The sequence below is a fragment of the Takifugu rubripes genome, chromosome 17, assembly GCF_901000725.2.
Source record: "Takifugu rubripes chromosome 17, fTakRub1.2, whole genome shotgun sequence".
Lineage (NCBI taxonomy): Eukaryota > Metazoa > Chordata > Actinopteri > Tetraodontiformes > Tetraodontidae > Takifugu > Takifugu rubripes.
The window spans coordinates 6,020,764-6,042,970 of record NC_042301.1 but is presented as its reverse complement, the minus strand read 5'-3'; the positions used below and the strand labels follow the sequence as shown (position 1 = coordinate 6,042,970).

The 22,207-nt window shown below is 44.1% G+C and overlaps 1 protein-coding gene and 1 long non-coding RNA gene across 3 annotated transcripts in view; one reads left to right on the top strand and one right to left on the bottom strand.

Moving 5' to 3' along the window:
* The window catches only part of pcdh7a (protocadherin 7a), a 36,595-nt gene extending 25,596 nt beyond the window's left edge, over positions 1–10,999 (bottom strand). The window contains exons 1-3 of the mRNA XM_011618489.2: positions 8,006–10,999; positions 5,562–6,738; positions 344–1,126 (exon numbers count right to left, since the gene is read on the bottom strand). Coding sequence (XP_011616791.1) covers positions 344–1,126; positions 5,562–6,738; positions 8,006–9,426 — 3,381 coding nt within the window. The 5' untranslated portion in view covers positions 9,427–10,999. The remainder of the gene's footprint in view (positions 1–343; positions 1,127–5,561; positions 6,739–8,005) is intronic.
* Positions 11,000–17,614: 6,615 nt separating this feature from the next.
* On the top strand, positions 17,615–19,590 carry LOC105418637 (uncharacterized). 2 transcript variants are annotated; one of them, XR_003891603.1, is made up of 4 exons: positions 17,615–17,752; positions 18,122–18,324; positions 18,574–18,650; positions 18,938–19,590. It is a non-coding gene; the product is annotated as an uncharacterized lncRNA (long non-coding RNA). The 2 variants fall into 2 exon arrangements; XR_965750.2 differs by having other exon boundaries at positions 18,574–18,653.
* The last annotated feature ends 2,617 nt before the right edge of the window (positions 19,591–22,207 follow it).

The following is a 22,207-nucleotide window of genomic DNA, read 5'->3' as shown; positions in this document are numbered from 1 at the left end:
TAATTGGGAGTTAGCGGTTTGATAAGAGAAAAAGAAAATATAAAATGACCAATTACCCCGCAGGAAGCAACTGTTTGCCCACTGCTTTTATAACTTGGCTCTGACTGAACTCCACAGGGTTATTCAAATGTGGACACATATACACACTTGCAAATAAAGTCATGCGTGTTTATGTACAATTCATGGACTGCGGTGTGACATGGTCATATATATACCATCACACTCTTCAAAGTCTCAGGATGCAGATCCACAGCTGCATCCATGCGCATTGAGACGTTCTGTGAAGCATTAGTTGGAAAAATGTGGGATTTTTGTTGGGTGGGGCCTTTTCTGCAGCTCCTACCTGTTTGTTGTACTTGTTCCCGGTGTGGCAGCCATACTCTGAGCACTGGTCTGATCCCAGGGACATGGCGTCTGCATTGCCACTACCGCCGCTGCTGCTGCTGCTGGAGCCTGCACTCCCCACACAGCCCCCACTGCCCACAAAAGTGTTGGAGGGGGGCAGATCCTGGACCGCTTGATGCTTCTTTCCTTCAGCTGGGGGTGAGTGTGGCTGCAGATTCACAGCTGGGAGCGGCGAGCTGGATTTGTAGTGTCTAGCCAGATCTGGGCTCGACTGGTGCCTCCTGCCACTGCCCATCCGCGGGCTGCCTGGGTCATCATCCACCACACAATAGCGGGCTGCTAGGCGGTCACTGGCACTGCTCAATTCTTCCTCTTCATCATCATTGGCATGGCGACGCAGCCCATTGACCGTGACGATGCCACTGTAAAGTGACCTGTCAGACTTCCCTCCTCCAGCGGATGCATTGCCACTACTTCCACTTCGCTTATCCCGTCGAGGTTTGCGTCCACGGTCTGATCCCCTGCCACGGCTCACCTGCGGTTGAGCCCCCGAAGGACTGAAAAAGTCTTCCTCCGGTTCTTTCTTGCCAGCTTCGTACCCGTTCTTGCCCTGAGCACCACATTGGCGGGCCGTGACAACAAGTAGGATAACCAAGATGACGGCAGCGGCCCCTGCCAGGACACCAATGGCGACAGAGAGACGCTGTTTCCCCAGCGCACGATCGCTGTCAGGGTCTCCTGCGATGTCGAGCGACAATGGAGCTATCAGGCTACGGGCGATCTGGGGTAGAAACAAAAAAAGAGTTAGAAGGTAAAGGAAGATGAGCAACAAAAGGCACGAGCTGTGAACGCCGACATGAGGAAGAGAATAACATCAAACAGCATTTTTAAATGAAGCAAACTCATGGCTGGGCTTAAACAGGGTAACATCTTCATTATTCCCACACAGATGGCTGCTACAAGTACAAGTCTCCACACTTCCCATCTGCAACATTGCAAGTCTTTACTGGTGAGCTTGCTTCCTCTGCACTGAAGCAGAAAATGAGCGCATTACACGTTAGAGCGGATGAAAAGAACAAAAGGAAAGTTTTGACACTGAGTTCAGGAACAGTAAGAGAAGAAGGTGGGAGAAACAGGTAGGACGTGCACATTCAAGGCCTCCTGTGACGACACCCCCAAGGCACAAACACGCCAAATGACAACGTAGGCGTAGAGTCATTGAGGATTTTCTATCACAATTTGAACACAGAGGAAAGAGTAGATTAGGGCTTGAGCGACTGTAAATACATTTGCCCTGTGGAATCTTTTGTTTTTGCATTTTTGAATCCGATCCTGTTATGCACGATTGTTTTCAACGCAAATCCATGCTAATCCATTTTGGTCAATATAGAACAGATTGCATTATAAAGAACTGGTGTAGACAGAGTGATATTATCTTATCTCTTCTTATCTTTGTTCACAAACATAAATTTGTTCCCATTATGAGCACATATACAGGACTGTACAGTCACAAGCACCCAGAGCTCATACACTAATGAGGATAAAAGGATCGTTAGGAGAAAGTGGGTTATGCTGGAACACAAACACAGCCATTACTGCTTATGGAACCCTGCTTGACAGGAGGCAGTGTGGCAGTGGCGTCCTGCACATCCCTGATAATGGCAGGCCACAGGGGTCAAGAATCTGAATATCTCTAATCCATACATTTCCAACAATGTTTGGATAATCTTGTATAAGGAGAAGACAACAAAGACAAGGCAAGCACAAAATTATGCACGATTATTACACACAATATCTTCGTAGGGACTTTTGTAGATATAATGCATTGCATCCCAACTAACCCTCTAACCCCAACATGAACCCAATTCTACACATGCACACATACATACATGCAGTGTGATATTTTATATTAACCTACACATAATCTGTATAACAACAACAACAACAGCAGCAACAGCAGCAGCAGCAACAACAACAACAACAACAACAACAACAACAATAACCTTGGCAGCGATGACACTGTGTCTCAGGGATCATACATCCTTCCGCCAAGACTGCAAATTATATATTCATATAATCCCAGCTGCTTTAGGAATAGCAGCAAAAGATGCAGTGAAGACAGAGTGGAAGAGAGAAAGTTCCATTTGGTTTGCAATATCCAACTAAAATAGAGTACAAGCTGGGGTATTTCCAATACTGCAGACAGAAAGAGAGAGAGAGAGAGAGAGAGAGAGAGAGAGAGAGAGAGAGAGAGAGAGAGCAGTTCTGTGTAACCGTACTGTGTAACTTGCTTATTATGTTATCTGAAGCATTTTAGGCTTACTCATATGGAGAACCACATTATTCACTTTTTGTCTGCCCTCAAGCTAAGAATGGGACCCTACTATATTTCATTATTTTATCATTATCCAACTCTGGGCTAAGTTACATTTTTTGAGTAAGTTGTTTTAGTTCTTTTACATTATTCTCTTTCCACTACCAGGCTCTGTGCTCTCCAAAGATCCACTGCCCTGTCTGCAGTCCTACTGCTGGACATGTCTCAGGTCCGCTGCAGCCCTGCACCGTGTGCTGGTTTTTGCATACACAGGCGAGGAAAAGTAACAGGCAAGTAACAAGTAGCAGCCATGTGCGCATCGATTTAGAAGTACGATAGCCAAGTTTGTGTGACTATGGATTTACCTGACCTTATAAATTGCAGACTTGTCTCCGACTGGAGGTGTGCAGGGTAAATGCACTGACCTTTACGGCTGTGTTGTGACTGCTTTGCTTTCTGACGCATCCCCAAACTCCCTGTGGAAATCTTTCATTCTGCTGCATGAGCTTTGTTCCATCTGGCCATCACTACAATCTATCTGTTCCACTCCCCAAAGATTCTGCTATCTGATTGTCACTCAAGGTGCCAATACTGCAACAAAGAGAAGTTTAGGCTTGACCATACTATCGACCCAAGTTTCTGATGAACAAATATTGGCAGTATGGCAGCTGCTACCAAAATTGAAAAAAGATACTATCAATGAGACTTAATAATATTAACTACTTTATCTGACTACCACCTTTCCTGATCACAATAATAGTGTAATAATCTATTCTCTAATACACAACTGGTCAAACTCCCATTTCCAAGCCCCTTTGAGGAAATACAGCTTATATCTCACTTTTGTTCCAGCTCACACTCTACATTATATTGTTGCTAATTACCCAAAGCATGGTTCACCCAATATCCTTGGATAAAAAAAACACCTTTTCTGCTGCGTTAGAAGCCGTTTTCCTTTCCTAATTACATCTGGCATCTATCCACCAGTCAGCTCGACTTCATTATGTGATGGAGGTATTCTCTCTTCAATGGCGTCTACTCAATTACTTTGCCAGGTAGAGCGTAGAGCAAAACTATAGTAAACAGATAGGACTTTTATTTTTTTAAGTGTTGATGCATTCGAAGCCTGAGACACATTATTCACCGTGCGCTAGTGTTAAGTTTTCAACACTGTTGTTGTATATCTTCCTCTAACTGCTCTAATGCTCATCTCCTTAAGTGTTCAATTTGCACTTAATATATTTAAGTTGCAGTGCCACATTTAAAGAATGGTTGCCCCCTGGCTCCGGCTCAAATCAGCACCTTGTAATATCTTATTTCATGGATGCTGAGTTTATTCTGCATGAGGCAAGTTCAAAATCTCAACTTCATGTTAAACAAGATATGTAATTTCTAAAAGTCTTGAGTGCCAAATCAAGGTGGCGCTTAAAGCTGGATGTTGTCATAGTTGCAGTGTTTACCGGTATGTAGTCTGTTGCAACAGTTGCTATGGAACCAAGCAGGATAGTTGTTGTACAGCACATCTTGCTCACTTGTAGATCACTCACAGTCGACCAAGCGCTTTTATTTTCTTTTGACAGAAGCTGACAAAGCTGACATGAGCGTTTACCACAAGCAGGTTTTAAACTTGCTGAAAGCATCAGTATTGCGAGGAGCATTGTTGTTGAAGTTTTAACAAAGCCAAAGAAATGAGGTTATAAAAAGTGCAACATAGCACTTTTCACACGCACACACACGCACACACACACACACACAAGCACGCACGCACACACACACACACACACACACACACACACACACACACACACACACACACACACACACTATTCCCCCTCTCAGAGAGAGCACAGAGCTATGCGTCTACGACATATAATGTGCACAGACCTAACAGCAGAGCACCTTTTCCTTCCATTGGGTAAAGAGAAGGAATAAAGGAGGTTAAAAGGCCACACGCTCAAAAGAAACACTCAAACCGCAAACCACTGAGCTGATTATATCATTAGTTAAGATCTCCCTCACCAGTAATGGAGGTTCAGCAATTAATAACTAGCAGAATTTAAAGCTCAGTCCTTTTAAATCACTAAATGGAAGTTATTTCTTATTTATATGATCGTGATAAAGAAGAGAAACGGACTTCTCACAGCATAGTATGATCTAAATTTGAGCCCATGCTGCCACAGTTATTTCTGGTATTTCAGTAAGGCTTTGAGTCGAGACAATTACCTCTTTACCCAGAATGATGTTTCAAACACTAATCTTACTGTCTTCCTGAGCTATATAGAATACAGAAATACACAGAAATCCCCCGTTCTATCTCCTCCTCAATATCACTGCTTAGAAAGTGCATTTCTCTGGCTTTGTTCCACGTGTGACTGCAATAGGCTGCAGCACAGGCCACAATGAAACACCCCCTCTTCAGTCCTCATCGATATTCAGGGCTATGGTGACGGATGAGGCTAAAGTACAACTTCTATTCAAGTAAACATACTTGAAGCCAAAAGTGGGACAGGACCATCTCTCTTTCTCTCTCTGGCTCTCTGAGATACTCATCCATATAATGCTCTCTTTCTGTTCCCTTCTCTCTCTCTCTCTCTCGCAAACATAAAAGCACAACCACTTTGTGACAGTTTTGACCACATAGTCATTATAAGAATGTAGCGGGACAATGAACAGCCACGCCACAGAGGCCATTGCCAAAAAAAAAAAAAGGAACCTTAAAATGAAGATGGGATCTTTGTCTGGAAGAAATGTGGGCACAATTATTCTGGCAGAATGTCTGCAAAATTTGCATTTAGCTCTTTCTAGCAATTACGTTATCTTCTTATCGTCACTGACACTACTGGGAGTTTTTGCAGATAGGTAGAACAAAGTCACAAAGTAAGAGACACACAGAGATAAGTACCTGTGCCTCTACAAGTGAGGCGTTGGCCAGGCTGTCGTTGATGAAGATGTGAACCAGAGCAGTGGCACAGAGCGACGGGATCCCGCTATCTGTGACCCGGACCACCAGGCGATGTAGACCTCTGTGACGCCGCTCCAGAGGCTCAGCCAGGGTGATCACTCCGTTAGTGTGACCAATCTCAAACAGTCTGTAGGGATTTCCCCCAACAAGAGCATAGTGAAGCTCTGCGTTGAGGCCAGTGTCCGAGTCTATGGCTTTGACCGTCCTGACAACGGTGCGGGCGCTGCTTGCAGGCGGAAGGAGGGTGTAGGACTCATTGGCAGGAGAGGTAATGGAAGGGGCATTGTCATTTTCATCTGTCACAAAAAGCGACACGGTAGCGGTGGCAGTTTTTCGGGGTTCCCCTCCATCCACAGCCCGGACGCGGAAGGTGTAGATGGAAAGCTTTTCTCGGTCAAAGGAGGCTGATGAGAAAATAGTTCCTGTGTTGTTCTCTATGGAAAACACCTCTTCCTGCCCTTTCTCACCATTCTCATCTTCTGTTTCCCCTCCCATCTTCCTCCCGTCGCTGCCATCCATTTCTATGAACAGACTAAGTTCAGCATTTTCACCTTCGTCGGCATCAGTCACGGTAACCATGCCAACTGGGCTGTTGGCAAGTAGGTTCTCTTTCACATAGAATGTGAAAATTTCCTGAGCAAACTTTGGCGCGTTGTCATTGCGGTCGGTCACCTGAATGACAACGGTTGCTGAGCCTTGCAAAGATGGAGTGCCCTTATCCTTGGCAATAACCCTCAGTTCATACCTCTCCCGCTGCTCACGGTCCAGGACCCCCGTTGCACGGATATCCCCATTATCCGCGTCGATGTAAAAGGGCCCGTTGCCAGCAGGGTCCAGAGAAAACACGATCTCTGCATTCTTACCGCTGTCTGCGTCTGTGGCTACAACGGTGACCACTCTCTCGCCAGGTGAGTTGTTTTCAGCAAAGTGAACTTCGACAACACTCTGGGCGAAGGTGGGAGGGTGATCGTTGATATCTACAACCCGCACCATCAGAGAACTATTACTGGACAGACTGGGGCTACCAGAATCTACCGCCACAATGGTCACACTGTACTCTTTGGTGGTCTCATAGTCCAGCAGGGCAGAAGTGTGTAAAAAGTATTTTTTCTTATTCCTGTGAAGAAGAAAAAAAAATTATTGATTTACTGAGAGCACAAACAAAATAGAAGTCAATTAAATAATCCCTCTTTATGCAGATGTTGACTTAAACACACATATTAAACACACTTTATTTTTTCATATCAAAAAGAATCAACGCAAATATTTTGTAATGAGTTTGTTGCAAATACGAACCAAGACTCTGGAATCCAATGACACAGAAACAAATCAAATCAAGCGAATCAATGTAAATAGTACGGCCAACTGTAGAGACTTTAATATTGTGCCTCTGTCATCCATAATATTACAGAAATTCTAATCAAATCAAGTAATCAAGTGGCTGCAGACCTCTCACAGCAATGATTTTGAATTAGTCCAGGACAGCCCTGAGGCCAGCATTATCACACAAAAAGTAGCAGCTCTGATGACACAAAACAACTCCCTCCATTTCCCTCCATACAAAAGAGATTTAGAACTGAAGTGGAAGGTACTGACATTTGCAGTCACCACCGTAGGAACTAGGTTATAATAAAGTCCAAACAGTTAACTTATCAAAAGTGCTTCTACAAGTGTGATTATGGGAGGTTTAAAGGATCACAAGCAGCGACTCTGCTTGAACTCATGTGACATCTTCATGCAAGGTCTCACTTGAGCAACAGTTCTCTAACTTCTTTACATATTCATCTCATAATAACACCTCCTGGAGCCGCAGCAGCTGAGAGCTGTAGAGGATCTTGATTATTATAACTTGCATTTCTATATATTTTTGACTCTCAGGAACAAAAGTAGCCATTACTGATGATTTCATCGCCAATTAATCAGGTACTAATCAAATGATCACATCAATAATGGTTTCTAATTTAAGCATTATTAAAGCTCTGTGTTATTATTAAATACAAATTCATAGAGGCTAGAGGGACGTCACCACATTACATCTTTTGTTCTATACAGAGATGAGAGGAGCCTCACAAATCATAAACACATTAATAAATTAAAGTGACCCTATTAACGAATCATTTGACGTCTTCTTAAAAAACCTAAATTAATTACCAAAAATATCCGTTAAGCTCCTTTCAATCGACTAATTGATGAATTGAATTATTGCACCAGGTCTTTCACAAAGACCTTCCTGCGAGCTTTCCCCCAGGGGTGCTAATATTAGTGAGCTATTATTATTGAAATTGCAATGCTTAATTCATGTGGTTGTTTATTTATCCCCCATTTTCACACGCACAACCATTAGTGCTGTTTTCAGTCAGCTTTAGGTTTTACCTTCACCTCACCTGTCAAAGGCGTCTTCAGCAGGTAGGGGTGGAAGAACTGTTTCACCCGCTGGCTTCAGGGTGAACGGCACATCTCCCACCACTGTGCATGTCACGGCCCCATTCTCTCCTTGATCTCTGTCCGACACTTGCACCAGAGCCACTGGTGTGTCCACCAGGACGTTCTCTGGCACCAACGCTGCTCCGTCTCGAACGGGGATCCGTCCGATTTTTCGGATCTCCACGACTGGGACGTTGTCGTTTTCATCCCGCACGGCGAGGACTACAGTTGTGCGATCGGTTCGGGGCGGCTGACCTCGGTCTCTAGCTGTTACTGTGAACCTCAGTTGGGCCACTTCTTCTCTGTCGATCCTGTGGAGAACGCTCAGCCATCCAGTAGCCTCGTCCAGTCTGAGGAGACGTCTGACAGATTCAGTGGCAGCTCCAAAGACGTACTCCACTTGGCCGTTAACTCCGACATCTCGGTCAGACGCTCTGACCTGGAGGACAGGTGTCCCCGGAGGGGCATTTTCTGCCATTTCAGCTTCATACGTGGACCTCTCGAACTGTGGGCTGTTGTCATTCACATCAGTGATAGACACGCGGAGTAAGGCTTGGGAGGACCGGGGTGGGTTCCCTCCATCTCGAACCCTCAGGATGAGCTCATATGAGTCTTTCTGCTCCCGATCTAATGTACCTTTTACAATAAGTTGAGGCTGTTTTTCACCATCAGGTATATCTGCAACTTGTAGTTCAAATACCGTGCTCCTGGCTCCGCCGTTCTCCCCGTTTCTACCCCTCCGGTCACCGACTCCATCCACTCTTGTAACTGGGTTCCCTCCTGCTGTGCGTCTGGTTGAAGTTGCTCCAGCTGCACCATCCTGAATAAGTTCGTATCGATCTATGCCATTTCGGCCAAAATCCCGGTCTGTTGCGGTGGGAAGCAGGTAAAGGGTTCCTATCGGGCGATTTTCCTCCACTGAAAGCTGGAGTACAGGTGAGGGAAAAGAGGGTGTGTTGTCATTGATGTCAGTTATGACCACACGGCCTTCGAACAGATCCACCCAGCTCTGCAGCGGCCCAATCACCGACACCTCAAAGTCCAGGAAACACTCGTTTTCATCAAATATCATTTGACACTGTGGGAGTTTCTCTCTGTCAATGCGCCTGGGGCCCGTTGTCAGCTCGCCTGTCACATTGTCAATCTTGAAGTATTCGGAACCACTCTCCAGGGCGAATGTGACGTCCCCGCTGCCCGTGCCTGCAGTCAGGCCCAGGTCGGCGGCCACATTTCCAATCTTGACATCAGGAGGGCCCTCCTCCGCCACCCGGTACCTTAGAGCAGAGTTGGCTCCCGGTAGCTGAGTCAGCAGCTGCAGCACTAAGACCACGATGCTGACAGCCTGCGCCACGGAGGAGTGCACTGCACCAAGCCTCTGCATGGCTCCTTCTCTCTGTCCCCCTCCCGCCTCTCTCCTTCACCCGTTATCTGCCTGCCCGATCGCCTTCCCTCCTTCCTCGATGCGCTGAGCCCCGAAACGTGGGTGTCTGATGTCTCCGATCCTCTTGCTCGCAGCTCTCTGAGCACTGCTGCCGAACGTCCGGAGCAGCGGAGTTCACCTCAGCGATGCGGTGCCCTCTCTGTCCGCCCCCCGCACAAAGAGTCGCGTCTTTTTAACTTCTATCATAGAATAATTTGCATTGTCTTGCGGGACTGTTCATACCGCAGAGCTATGGAAAACATCCATCCTCGTGTGAAGAATGAGAAACTGCTCAGTCTTATTCGATTAATCCACTTGTCTCACTCCTTTCTTTGGCGTAAATCGGAGATCTATCCCGTAGTCACAAGAGGACGCGTATCAGCATCTACAACATTTGTAAGTTCTTTCTTTTACATTCCAGTCACACTTGGGACTTCTCACGGCTTTCCCAGTTGGAAACTGCAATGCAGCACCGGACAAAGGATTTTAAAAAGACAGCCGGTCCCTCCGGACGCTGAGCAAAAAGAACCCACGTTCTGAAAGGAGGAATTAAAAAAAAATCGCTTTTAAAGTCGCTGGGATCCCACAACTGGATCTTTTCTTACCTTCCGATCGAGTTGCTTTTCCTTTCTCTTTTCCCGCAGTGGAACAACGTGCCAAGCTGTCGGATAGCTTCACGCAAGTTACAAGGATGCGGGAATGGAGACTTTCTCCTGTTATTGTCTTCACGCAAATCAAGAGGGAAAAGTCAAACTGCTTCTTGATGGGCTAAGACGGAGATCCTGACGCCCTCAATTCATTCAGCAGAGTCCCGGGAAACCACGTCTTGGTGATGCGGTGATGAACCGACTATAGATGCGTCTCTGCGAGAGAGTCCCGCATTCTCTTTCTCTCTCAACCCTCCTCATGCGCCTCCTCCTATTCTTTTTTTTCTCCTTCTCACCTGCACTGCTTGGGACTGCTGCTGCTGCCAATCTCAAGCGATGCTGCAGTCTCTCTCTCTCTCTCTCTCTCTCTCCCTCCCTCTCTCTCTTTGCTCGCTACTGCAACATTTTCCTGGTCCGCGCAACTCGATCGCTCAGCTGTAACGGGAGAGGCAGCAGAGGCGGTGTTGGGTCGCCGTGCATGTGTGCATGTATGTCGGTTAGCAGAGGACGGACCTCTCCTCCTCCTGTCATACAGCGAGATTAAATGGCTCCGTGTCCCGGCTGGTGACAGCTCCTGGTGGGGGGAAAATATCCTTATTCACATATTCATTTGAGGACAAAGACAGGCGCAGAGAAAGCAGAGTGATCCGGCTGTAATAGAAATGTGGCCTCTGCTCTGACGTGTTTCTGCTGCTGCAGCTGTTTTTTATGAGGAGAGTAAAAGAATTCATTCATAATATTCCTGAGTGAGGAAATTGCCTCATACGCAGCGAATTCATTTTGATGGAGCTACGGTGCTGTGCGTGTGCGCACCGGCCTGCTCGCTGAAGAGCGCAATGCAGCAGCGGTGCTGATACTATTGAACACTACCGACCTTCCCCTCACACTGCTGCTCTGCTGCTCCCATCCTGCCTTTCTAATATCCATATATTAAAGGACCAAATGCTCAGTTTTCGCCTTGAAAAAGTCAACTCCCCCAAAACTGCAGAGATCTACAGTAACCTATTTGGGTTTCACCCCCACTCCCACTTTCTTCTTCACCCTATCTAGGAAGAACTTAAGTGTGTAAAGGGGCGTCTCTACGTGCTTCGCATTCCAAAGGTAAAGATGCGCTTTTGGCGCATTCACGCCCTCTGGAGGTGACGCCGCATGTGCATTAACAGTACAGCCCTAAAAACACTTCACACAGCGTGCGTGATTTTAAAAAAAATGCTTTAAGTAAAAAAAAAAAAACCGGGGTGCGTTTATTGAGTGCGCCAGGTCAGCTCACGTAGGCCATTACTACTTCATCTGATTCAGGAAATTTGAAGGAGATTTGACCTAAAACCAATCTGATAAGAATCTGTGGCCCGAACACACCGTTATATCCAACCCATTAAGATATAATTGAGCGCGAATCCCCTTTCATCAGCAAATGAACTGCAATTTCAATTTGCATATTGAATGAAAAGTGGTTTTATGCATCTCTGCGTGTGTGCACACATTGCGTCTGTGTGTGTGTGCGTGCGTGCGCGCGCGCGCGGGCGCGCGCGCGTGTTCTTGGCTTGCTGTAGTTGAAGGCAGGGGAAACATAACCTGGGTTGACATCCGTTATAGCCTAAAGGCCTAATCTACAGTTGTGCTGTCACAAAGGGGGATCACAGCTCCCGTGCACGACTGCATGGATGAATTTGGAAAAATGAATTAGACAATCTTGACACAGGCGTTTTCATAGCATTTGGCAACTGCGGCACTAAGTAGCAAGATCAATTTGCCAGACACACATTATTCTGCGGGGTATTTAAAGGCAGGAGTCTTAGATAGCCGTGTTCATGTCATTGACTGTCTGTGCTGCTTGTTCTCCACATGCTGCACGACACTCAGGGGATATATTATCTGTGAGTTTCTTACCGATGTATCAGTCTGTGACCCGGCAAATCAAATATGGCAGATGTTGGCTCCAAGTGATGCAGATACTGCCGTAAACAGGAAGTGTTAATAGGAGGAGAATATTCTGACGACGTAGCCGCTCCTCCTTGAAGTTTTAATCAGGCAGAGATGGGAAGGGAAAAAGGAGTGAGGCTGAAGAGTCTCAGAGTCTGCATGTAAATTCCCAAACTGTCAATATCTGAGGAGTGATGAGGACAAACTCTGAAAAAAGCCTACAGGGTATGTGGGATGACTGTAGATCTGCGGCTTTATAATCCCTTTCATGATTTCATGAAGTTGGATGTTTTAATTGCACATGACGCAGAGCCTCAGCTCTGATGAAACACCAGCAACTCCTCAATAAAAGTCACTTACCTACGGTGGATGTTCCAAAGCCCCATTACCATTTTCTTGGTTCTGGGCCTTCAACCCAAATAAACGACAGGGTTTATCGATTGCTGTGTATTTCTGTTTCGGCGCAGTCGCGCACATGATTTCCTGCTGTCAGGGGCGATCAGTTGCTGTAACCTCACACCACCGACTGCATCCGTTTGTGAAACACAACCTGAGATCTGACTTTTGAGTAGCCGTGCCGGATGTTTCTGGATTTATTTTCTGTTACATTATCATGAATGAATGGTTCCGCTGATTTCCATTGTGGAGCCACTTCCATAACATTTGGTTGAAATCCACACAAAAGACCTGATTATTAGAGTCTGAAAATGCAACATTTTCACATTAAACTAAAGAACACTGCTGTGGGCCATAATAGATACTAATAATACACTTCATTGATATCTGTGAATTTATTATCCCAGTCACTGAATGACTAATTTTCCTCCTTTTTTACCCCACTAATGACACCTGCTGTGCTCGTGTACCCCAAGCATTGATATATGATACTGGCTAATCCCTCATTATTGTATCATTATCTTATAATGGCCCTCTTTGTATTTCTTACGTAAAATGGTGAAGCTCTAAATGATTAGTAGAGTGTCAGTAGAGTTCCTCACTGCTTGGCAGCATTAAAACAACCTGCCAAATATTGTGTCACTTCCTCTTTATTCCATCCAAACTGGTCTTATTTGGACAGGAGGCCTCTTACAGCACCTTTCACTTGAACAAAGACAGTGGATTACTGGGGTCTGTGTGTGTGTGTGTGTGTGCGCGCGCGCGCACGCGTGTGTGTGCGCGTGTGTGTGTGTGATACCTCTGTTCTGTACCATTCTGTGTTTCTTGATTGGTTTGAGACCTGGGGAGTTTGGAGGTCAGGTCAGAGCTTTGAGCTTTTTGTCATGTTCCTCAAAGCTTTCCTGAAGGATACATTTGTGGTGGCCGGGCTGTTATCCTCCTCACAGGAATAACCCCCCTGGGCGATTATGTCTGAGCGTGTGGTACGTGTTTGTAGGTAATATGCACATAAACACTCGCGACCAAATGTTCCCCAACAGAAACTTGCTTTAAAATATCATGACTGGGCAAGCAGACCCGTGCAGGGCATGCAAAATCCCACTCACCGGGAAGACCAGGGAAACTGGTGCTCCAGCACTACTCGCTTGCGCAATCGACCTGATCAAGATGGGCCATTCTCAGCACTGCATTAGCCTTTCTGATGGGACGTTTACAGATTGACAGATATAAAATACTTTCCACATCATGCAGGAGGGAGTTTTGTCTCACTTCCAGCCAGGAGTCCCACATGAAAGAGAAGCAAAGATTATTCTGGGATTCCTCGGCAAGTACATTGGTGATGCCTGGCTTGTGCTGAACCCCCCATACACAACATCAGGGTTCTCACTAAGCCTCTGTCTGACAACCTGACTGGCATGATTGTGAAGTGGATTGCAAAAAACCCCCAAAACAACTGCAGAGGGGTTGATGTGGTTCTGAACACAAGCTGTAAAAAGTTTTTTGAGGATGATCAGGATGATGAAGATTATACTTGGAGTCTATTTGTTTAATGGTTGAAATAAAGTGTCTTGTGTCTTTTTGCCATAACAACATGAAACACGATTAATAACGGATGGATATTCATTGTGATTAACCAAAATGAATTCACAGGGGCTCCCTGATTTTTAATCATTTGTCAGCCCCTGACATTACCACTGCTATTCAGTGATGGTCTGCATGAATAGGGAAGACATTAACTAATTCCATATTCACACTTCTACACAGTCACCATATTTTTAAAACTTAACACCTGCACCTTTTTCCATGGTTTTGAGTCCTGTTCTAGGTGACCTTTGAGGAAGTCCTAATCCGAGGAGTCTGCAGAGGCATGAGCATGACAGTTGCTGCACACTGTCTTAAGTATGGTTACATGCAGATTTAAAGTGGCTGCAGTGTTTAGATTGTATGAATTAAAACTACTCCATTTTCCTACATGCAGCTAAAAGGCTTTTAATCGTACTTTTTACACAATTTCATTGGACATGGTTACATGCTCTGAATAATAACAGTAAATTATTGCATTTGACTGCATTAGACATAAAAGGCAACTTTGTAATAATAATGATATCTGGGATTTAAGGGACGAGATGAAACACAGAGCAAATTACCTCTATTAAAAAGTATTAAGGCGTGAAATAATGGACCTTCCATTAAAAGGAGTGTAAGGTTTTTAAACACGACTGTTTAAAATCCCCATTATTCTGGATAATCTACGACAGCTTCCAAGATAACATTTTTGTCAAGATAGATTTAATATTATAATGACAAAAATGTAATCTGAAATAATTAGAGGAGTGGAAAACTGTAGCACAGGTGGGCTCTGGGAGGAATGCCAGTTTCAGCTAAATTAGACTGAGCAAAGCAGCAGTTAGAAGCTTCTTTCAAAACAACATGAAAGAGCCAGAATAACAGAAGCCAAATCATTTGTGCCACAACAGTCGAACCAGTATCGGAAGAAAAATACAAAGCAAACCTGTCAAATATTTAAAAGGGGAGAATACTGACAATTTGCTGCCACATATAAACAGCCGGAAAAGCCAAGACTAACAAGAATGAAGATAAAGGACAAAAGACCAGGGCCTTAGCGATGTTTTCCATCAAGTAAATTACTTTCACCTCTAGTTTTTGGGGTGTTAAGACAGCATTGACAAAATGGAATTAAAGAAAACAAAACATTTGATTTAATTATTTTACGGTGTGTTGAAAATACAACATAGAACCATTTGTGCGAACACCTCATTACATAAATGTATGTATAGATGTGGCCATTTACAGTAACTACTACACGTTGGTTCTTTGTTATTTTTAAAAAAAAAACCTTCTAGCTGTTTAGTTGTCTTGTGGTGCCATATTGTGCACAGCCATATCTCCAAAGCAAGATTCTGACTGATCCTGTAAGCTCATGTTTTATCTGTATAGTGACCCCTATGGGAACATTGTTCCTGTTCATGTTTACAGTTGTTTACATGTACTGTAACAGTGATTTCTCAGGACATTTTAACGGCTCAGTGCCTTAAAGCTAAAGAATGAAAACTCTGAAATTTGTGAAAGGTGAGAATGCGACACAGCAAGAATGTGGGTTTTGCATTTCAGTGCGACCCTTTTTTCATAATATTATTTCAGTAGGTGTGATTGTTGTGTGTCCTAGATTTTCCTCCACATGTTGGATAAGATGGATATGATGTATGAATAACATATGATGTTAAGTACATGACGCTAAGGACCCTTATTTGAATGGAGACTTCACGTAGAGAGTGAAATAAATTACTAACATGCAGAGAGACATTCAAAATACAAAACAACATAAAAAAAAGAGAGAGAGAGAGTTCTTGATAAATGCACCAGTAATATGAGAACATTTTTGGGAAGTGGGGAGCTTTTGGTTCGTCCTCACAAATCCAAGAACCTGGTGAGGGTTTAGACTTGGTTTGTGATTGAGGTAAGAATTGGTTATAGGTTAGGGTTGGAGTAAGGGTCAGGTGGTTGGGGTTAGAGCTGGGTAATGTATTATATCCGTAAAAGTGTGCATGTGTGTTTGTGTGTGTGGTAAGGTAGTAGGAAACATAACCGAACCAACCAACAGCTGCCGTTCAAAGTGTCAGCTTTTACAGTATACCGGTAACCTAAACCCCACCTGTCCAGGTGAAACTCATCCATGATGTAGCTCCGCCCACCTACCTGCAGATAGCCTGATAATGAACCCAAGGCTCCAATCCCATATGGGAGTCGTAATAGTGTTACGACTCCCATATGGGATTGGAACACACTATATTTATAATTTAGTGTAATGGAAAACATAACCAGAGATGCAACAAGACACCTTCTGCCTTCATGTTAGTTTGCAAAAATGAACCTAATGAGATTTTAAATAATTGACTGTTAGTTAATAAACGTAATATTACACTGATTATGTTCATATTTTACCTACTTTAATTTAGCAATGACATTGCAACAATTTTTAAAAAAGGCAGCTGCTGCAGTTTTTTTGATGAAGCAATTTACTTTGGCGGGAATGTGATCAGTATTTATTGATTAATGCTGGAATCAGATTGTGACTGGGAGAATGTGCTCTTCTAAAGGCTAAGGTTAAATTACAAACAGCAGCCTGAGGCACAATCATCACTGGAAGATTTAAAAGTTCGTACTGACAAGTTGTTTATTGAAAATAAAAAAAGGGCGGGGGGGGGGGGACAGGAAAGATTCAGGATTCTCAATAAATACCAGCTGTTGAACCCCAGACGCTAAAGCATTAGGGGCATTTTTGACATTTAGAGATGTAAACCAATAACGTTTTATTCACAAAGATGGAGCAGCACCAGCTAATCACTAGAAGTCTCTGGTGTTTATGGTTTATTTATATATAAATGAAAGCAGAATAGCAGCTTCAATATCATCTATATATACACACACCGACATATAGTCAAAACAGGGCAAAATGTGACGGGTGCAATTAGGACCCAAAAGCAGCACTCTGGAAAACTGGACCATGGTAATGACCTTTATTAGCACATGGGCAAACAGGAACTCAGACAGACAAGGAAGCACAGGAAACAGTCCGTTCTTCAGGCCCAGGGCCCACACGAAGTCAGTGGGTTTCAGGCTCGGGGATTGGGTCGAGCAGAGTCGGAGTGCGGAACCGAGGGGGGAGGACGTGAATCCTCGGAACCGTGCAGTCCCGTTTACAGTGGGCAGGAGTGACAGAACGGGGCTTACAGGAGATGAGGCCGACGATGTAGCTAAGTTAAAGTCGGGGCCACGCGGAGAAGTCAGGACCAGGCGAGCGGGCAGGAACCAGAAACGCTGAGGCAGAAGTCGTGGTCAGGGGCAGAACGCAGGTAGGTTTTCCAGGGAACAGGCGAGGCAGGCAGGAAGAAGACAGGCAGGGTCGGTAACAGGTAATCCGGCAGGGAAATAACGCTGGAAAGTCTCGCATCGACGCAGAAGAACAATCTGGCAAGGACTGAGAGTGCAGGGAAGGCTTATAAACTGGGCCGTTTGGGAATTGGCTGCAGCTGTGCTTGCAGGTGAGTGGAGTTGAGCTGACGGGGCGGGAGTGGCTGGCAGGTGGAGTGGAAAATTACCTGGACAGGAGAGAACTGGGGGAATGGGGCTGTGACACAAACATATACTGGGCGGAGGTAACTAATTATTCAGGTGATGATTACTAACACGGAGGGCTTGTCGCACGGCAGTACAATTCAAACAGATTTAAAAGAGCAGTGAGTTTGCTTGATTAGCAGATTCCTTTTAGCTTGTGAAACCATTGGGAATTTCCAGCTCAGGTGGGATACGCTGTGTCTCCGTCACTGCCTCCTGTATGTGCCCGGTTTTCTTTTTGCTTTCATTTTTCTTTTTTGCTTTCATCTCTGTTTTCTGATTGGATGGATACAGAATGGTTCCTTTTGAGGGGGCTGAAGTGGTTTTTGTGGTGACTTGGTCAAACTTGAAAGACACATTTGTGTTTTAAACTAACTAACTAACTAACTAACTGAAAAACTTGCAGAAGCTACAAGCCAGTTTTTATTTTGTTTTATAACAAATGAGTGGATGGAATATTGAGAGTGGGTGGTTCTACTACTAAGATCTAAAAGTACCACATTTATTTCATGACAGAGAAAAGTAACTAGTTTTCAAAAATGTGACCTCTTTAGAAACTTGCAGAATCCAAAGTATTAGCTTGGCAGGTTAGAGGACACCATCCAACTACCCCATGGAAATGGAGAGCAGAAGAGAGGCAAATATGTGGTGGGACCCTGATTCAGGCCAGAGGCCACAAAAGACCTGCACATCCTTCACAGTCCACTCCTGTAAACTACCAAGGTTGACCGATTGAACCCAAACCATTTCTAGACAGGTAAATGGTAAATATTCCTGAACTCTCTCTTGACTTTTGAAAGGTTAAGTTGCTATGGAAACCGGCAATTTTACACTGAACATAAACAGGTGTGCCAGACTGGCCCATTACATGAGTCACTGTGTCTGTTTCAGAGCAGGACAACAGCCACAAAATTTGTTTTTCAACTGTGAATTGCAGCATTATCAAAAATAAACCCAAATAATGGACTTACTAATGTAATTACCAAGCCTATCCCATCTTTTACAGGTTGCAAGGTTGTCACAGGACATGTGTTTGGTCCATGAGAGCAGTTCCTTCTTCCTTGGATATGAGAGACCATCCATGTTGTAATATATTGTAGTGATTTCACATGTTCAATTATGACTTGTAGCATTTAAACTGTTCTTTGTGATGAGGATTTATTAGTAATTAGTTACATTTGTTCTTGTGTGTGTGGTTTGCCTCTTTACAGAGCACAAATTAGCAAGCAACCTTGTCATATTTGTCATATATACAATTAATTCTTGGCCAGGCTGTCAAGATGTCCTGTCGAACACACAGTACTGATAATTCTCTTGGTTTAATTACCCTTTATTTTTTAACCTTTTCTCTGTGTTTTCATTTTCCTCAGTGTTCTGGCTCGTCAGGTCTTGCCTCAGACACACACACCACCTGACTACGGTTGCTCAGGCCTCGGCCCGTCTCCAAGTGGCATTTTGTCATGCCCACATGTCACCCATTTTCAGCCAGAGCCACCTGGATGCCCCCCTCACGGTGATGGCCTTGCAGAGGGAACAAGCTCCAGACTGAATGACCTGCATCTTTGGCCATTGCGCTGAGAGGCCTCCATCAGTACTGGATACCCTCCCCTCTCCTCCTCCTTCTGCCCTTCAAACATCCATTGCTTCATGTACACTTAGAGGCTGAGGAGGATAAGTTGTTCAGCAGTTATGGGCATGATGAGAGCTGACACTAGCTGCAATTTTCAGCTGCCTCTCCAGGTTGACACTCATCACACAGCCCAGAGTTGCTATTTTCCTTTCTTTAGATGAAGCTGTTTCATGCGATCATCCTGACTTTGACTGGCATGTGTTCTCTGATTTCTTTCGTCATGGCCAAGTGAAGGCCTTGAAGATTCGATCGTGTCTCCACTGCCACTAAGTAGAGTCAGGGTCAATCATGTGAATTGTACGACTTGTCCTCAACAGGGCAGGTTTGCAGGTGGACACAAATATGGACATATAATATGTGTGTGTATGTATGTATATATGTATGTGTGTGTATGTGTATATGTATGTGTATGTGTGTATGTGTGTATATATATATATATATATATATATATATATATATATATATATATATATATATATATATATATATATATATATATATATATATATATACACACACACTTTGTATAGCTTACTACTACAATTCAATTTCCTCACGGGGATGAATAAAGTACATATTAATATTAACGCCAGGCTGCTGCACTGTGGGACAGTAACATTTAGGCATCCTGAGCCACAAGAGGTAAGATTTGAAACGTTGATGCCCATTTAACAATGTTTGGTTTGACTGTCTCCTATAGTTGTGATTACATTGAGAAAGCTTACAGTCACCCGTTCCATCCCTACAGTCATTACCGTGTTGCTCTGTTACAACTGAGTCATCTGGCCTTTACTTAGGCTGCTACAGGCAAAATAGGCAGGCCTCTCACCTTATTGCTTCATCCTCTCCTCTCCTCTCTGGTGTATTTTTCTTCTCTCGCTCTCTCTCTCTGTCTTTCTCTCTCCTGGCATTGCTGACTCCATAGTTGTGCACTGACCTCTGGCCCCACTGACCCAGTTTCAGTTCATCTTCAGAATAAGAACTAATTTGCATGTGTGCGGCATGTGTCTTCCTCTCCTCTTAATGGCCTTCCCCTCTGTCCTCCTCTTTTACCCTGCCTGCTAGGGTCCTTGAGCCTGGTCCTGCTCAAGGTTTTGCCCTGTTTCCTTATACCACTGTTGCTTGGTCAGGGTTCAGGCTCTGGGTTCTCACCTTGGGACAATCTCAACCGTATCAATTCACCACTTAACGATCTCAATGGTGTAAAACCACTTTCTTTCTCACAACTGTTGTCACAGAAATGAAAATTTGTAATCAAGTCATCCATACAACAATATATTTTATTATTTCATATATCAATACATTTTACAATCCCTACATTTTTACGCCACCATCTTGGTCCAAACCCAGAGTTATTTCTAAAAAGAGATGTTTTTCATTTCTTTCACAAATTTTTTTGTGACAAGTGGAACACAAATATTTACAGTGTTTACTTGGAGACAAATTAATGTGTTTAATTGGGTTCATACATTTCCTATGATGAGTTTTGTTGAGTTCTTTGAACTTCTTCGAGCGTCTTGCTTTCAGCCCTTTAGTGGCAGAATGAATCGTATAATTGATCCATTCTTGTTATTGATCCATTATTGAAATCCCCTTTAGGGATTCACAGCTTCAGACGGTTCAAACTTTACAGGATCAATTCACTCATCCATTCTCAGAAATATCTGTAAACAATATGAGCTATATATGAGCCTTTATTGTGAGGCTGCTACCTGACCCTCCAGCAAATTAATACGTAATATACAATAGCTCCCACAGCTGCTGGTAACAGATTGATTCAAGGCTCCGTTCTTCCCAAGAGCTGTCCGAGCAGCTCTGTTGGAACCTCACCGCCTTTGGAAATGCTGACGGACTGAAAAAAAAGCAGCTGAGTCATTTTTAATGAAGATCAGGAAGCTTTACCTCCTCTTCCCCCCATCATCAGAATAACAGTCATGTTGGCACAAACAGTACAGACTTAACTTCACTAGAAAATTGCTTGCAACAGCTCCAGCTGTGGAAAAAAGGAGAAAAGTTAGAAACTCTAAACAGCTGAAATGAAATGCTTCATGTAAATAAGTGCCACCACTTTTTGTCTTCAAAAATTAGATCTTTTTAACATTTTCATAGACTTCTTGATGTAATGTGCATTTTTGTCCTAAACAGCCAGGATTGCTACTGAGCATTTGCTACCCAACGGTGAAAGTAGAAGATTATTAAGGAGTCAGCAGGCTCTGAATCATTTGCAGCAGAAATGAGTTACTTGTAGCCAAATTCCTTGAGGTACACTAAGAGGAAATTGCAGTTGGCTGCAAATATACTGACATCTGCTCGAACATCGCGCTAGCGTTGAAGTCATTTTCTAGCTAAATTTCACAAATCATTGTGCAATAAGTAAAGTGCCATGGCCCAGCAGCGTGCATAAATCCTGCACAATGAAACTCCGGCTGATGCCAGCATTTAATACATCTGGTTGGGGGGTGGGGGTCGGGATCATTTTTTGCTCCATTTAAAGAAAAAAAACAACCTAAAAAACAAGAGTTGTGCAAGAATAATGTTGGAGTTGTCATCCAGCCAGATAAATTAAGCGCAGCAAGAGTTTAAAGTCTGCTGTCAGCTGTGTGTCAGCCTGACCGACTCCTCTTTGCAGTTGAGCGTCTGTTAAGCTTCCAGGGAGGTGATGCGATGGCCGATGTTCCAGGGTATGAAAAACAGGGAAAATGCAAAAAGAAAATCAGATGCCAGCAAGAGATGATTGCCTAATGAAAAGATGAAGAAACAAGTCAGTCTTTGTGGGGAGCAGATTAAGTGATGTAATGAATGGCCTGAAATCGTGGCGGCGTTGATCCCATTATCTGTTTATTTCTCCCTACACCTGCCCAGACATGCCGTTCCACAATGTTTTCCCCCTTCATTAGGAAGACGCCATTGCTGTGTGCTAATGCGTGCAAGCAGCTGATGTCCAATGTCCTCTGTGTGTGCACGTATGAGCGCATGGAGGTTGGTGTAATTTCTCCTTCTGATTAAACTC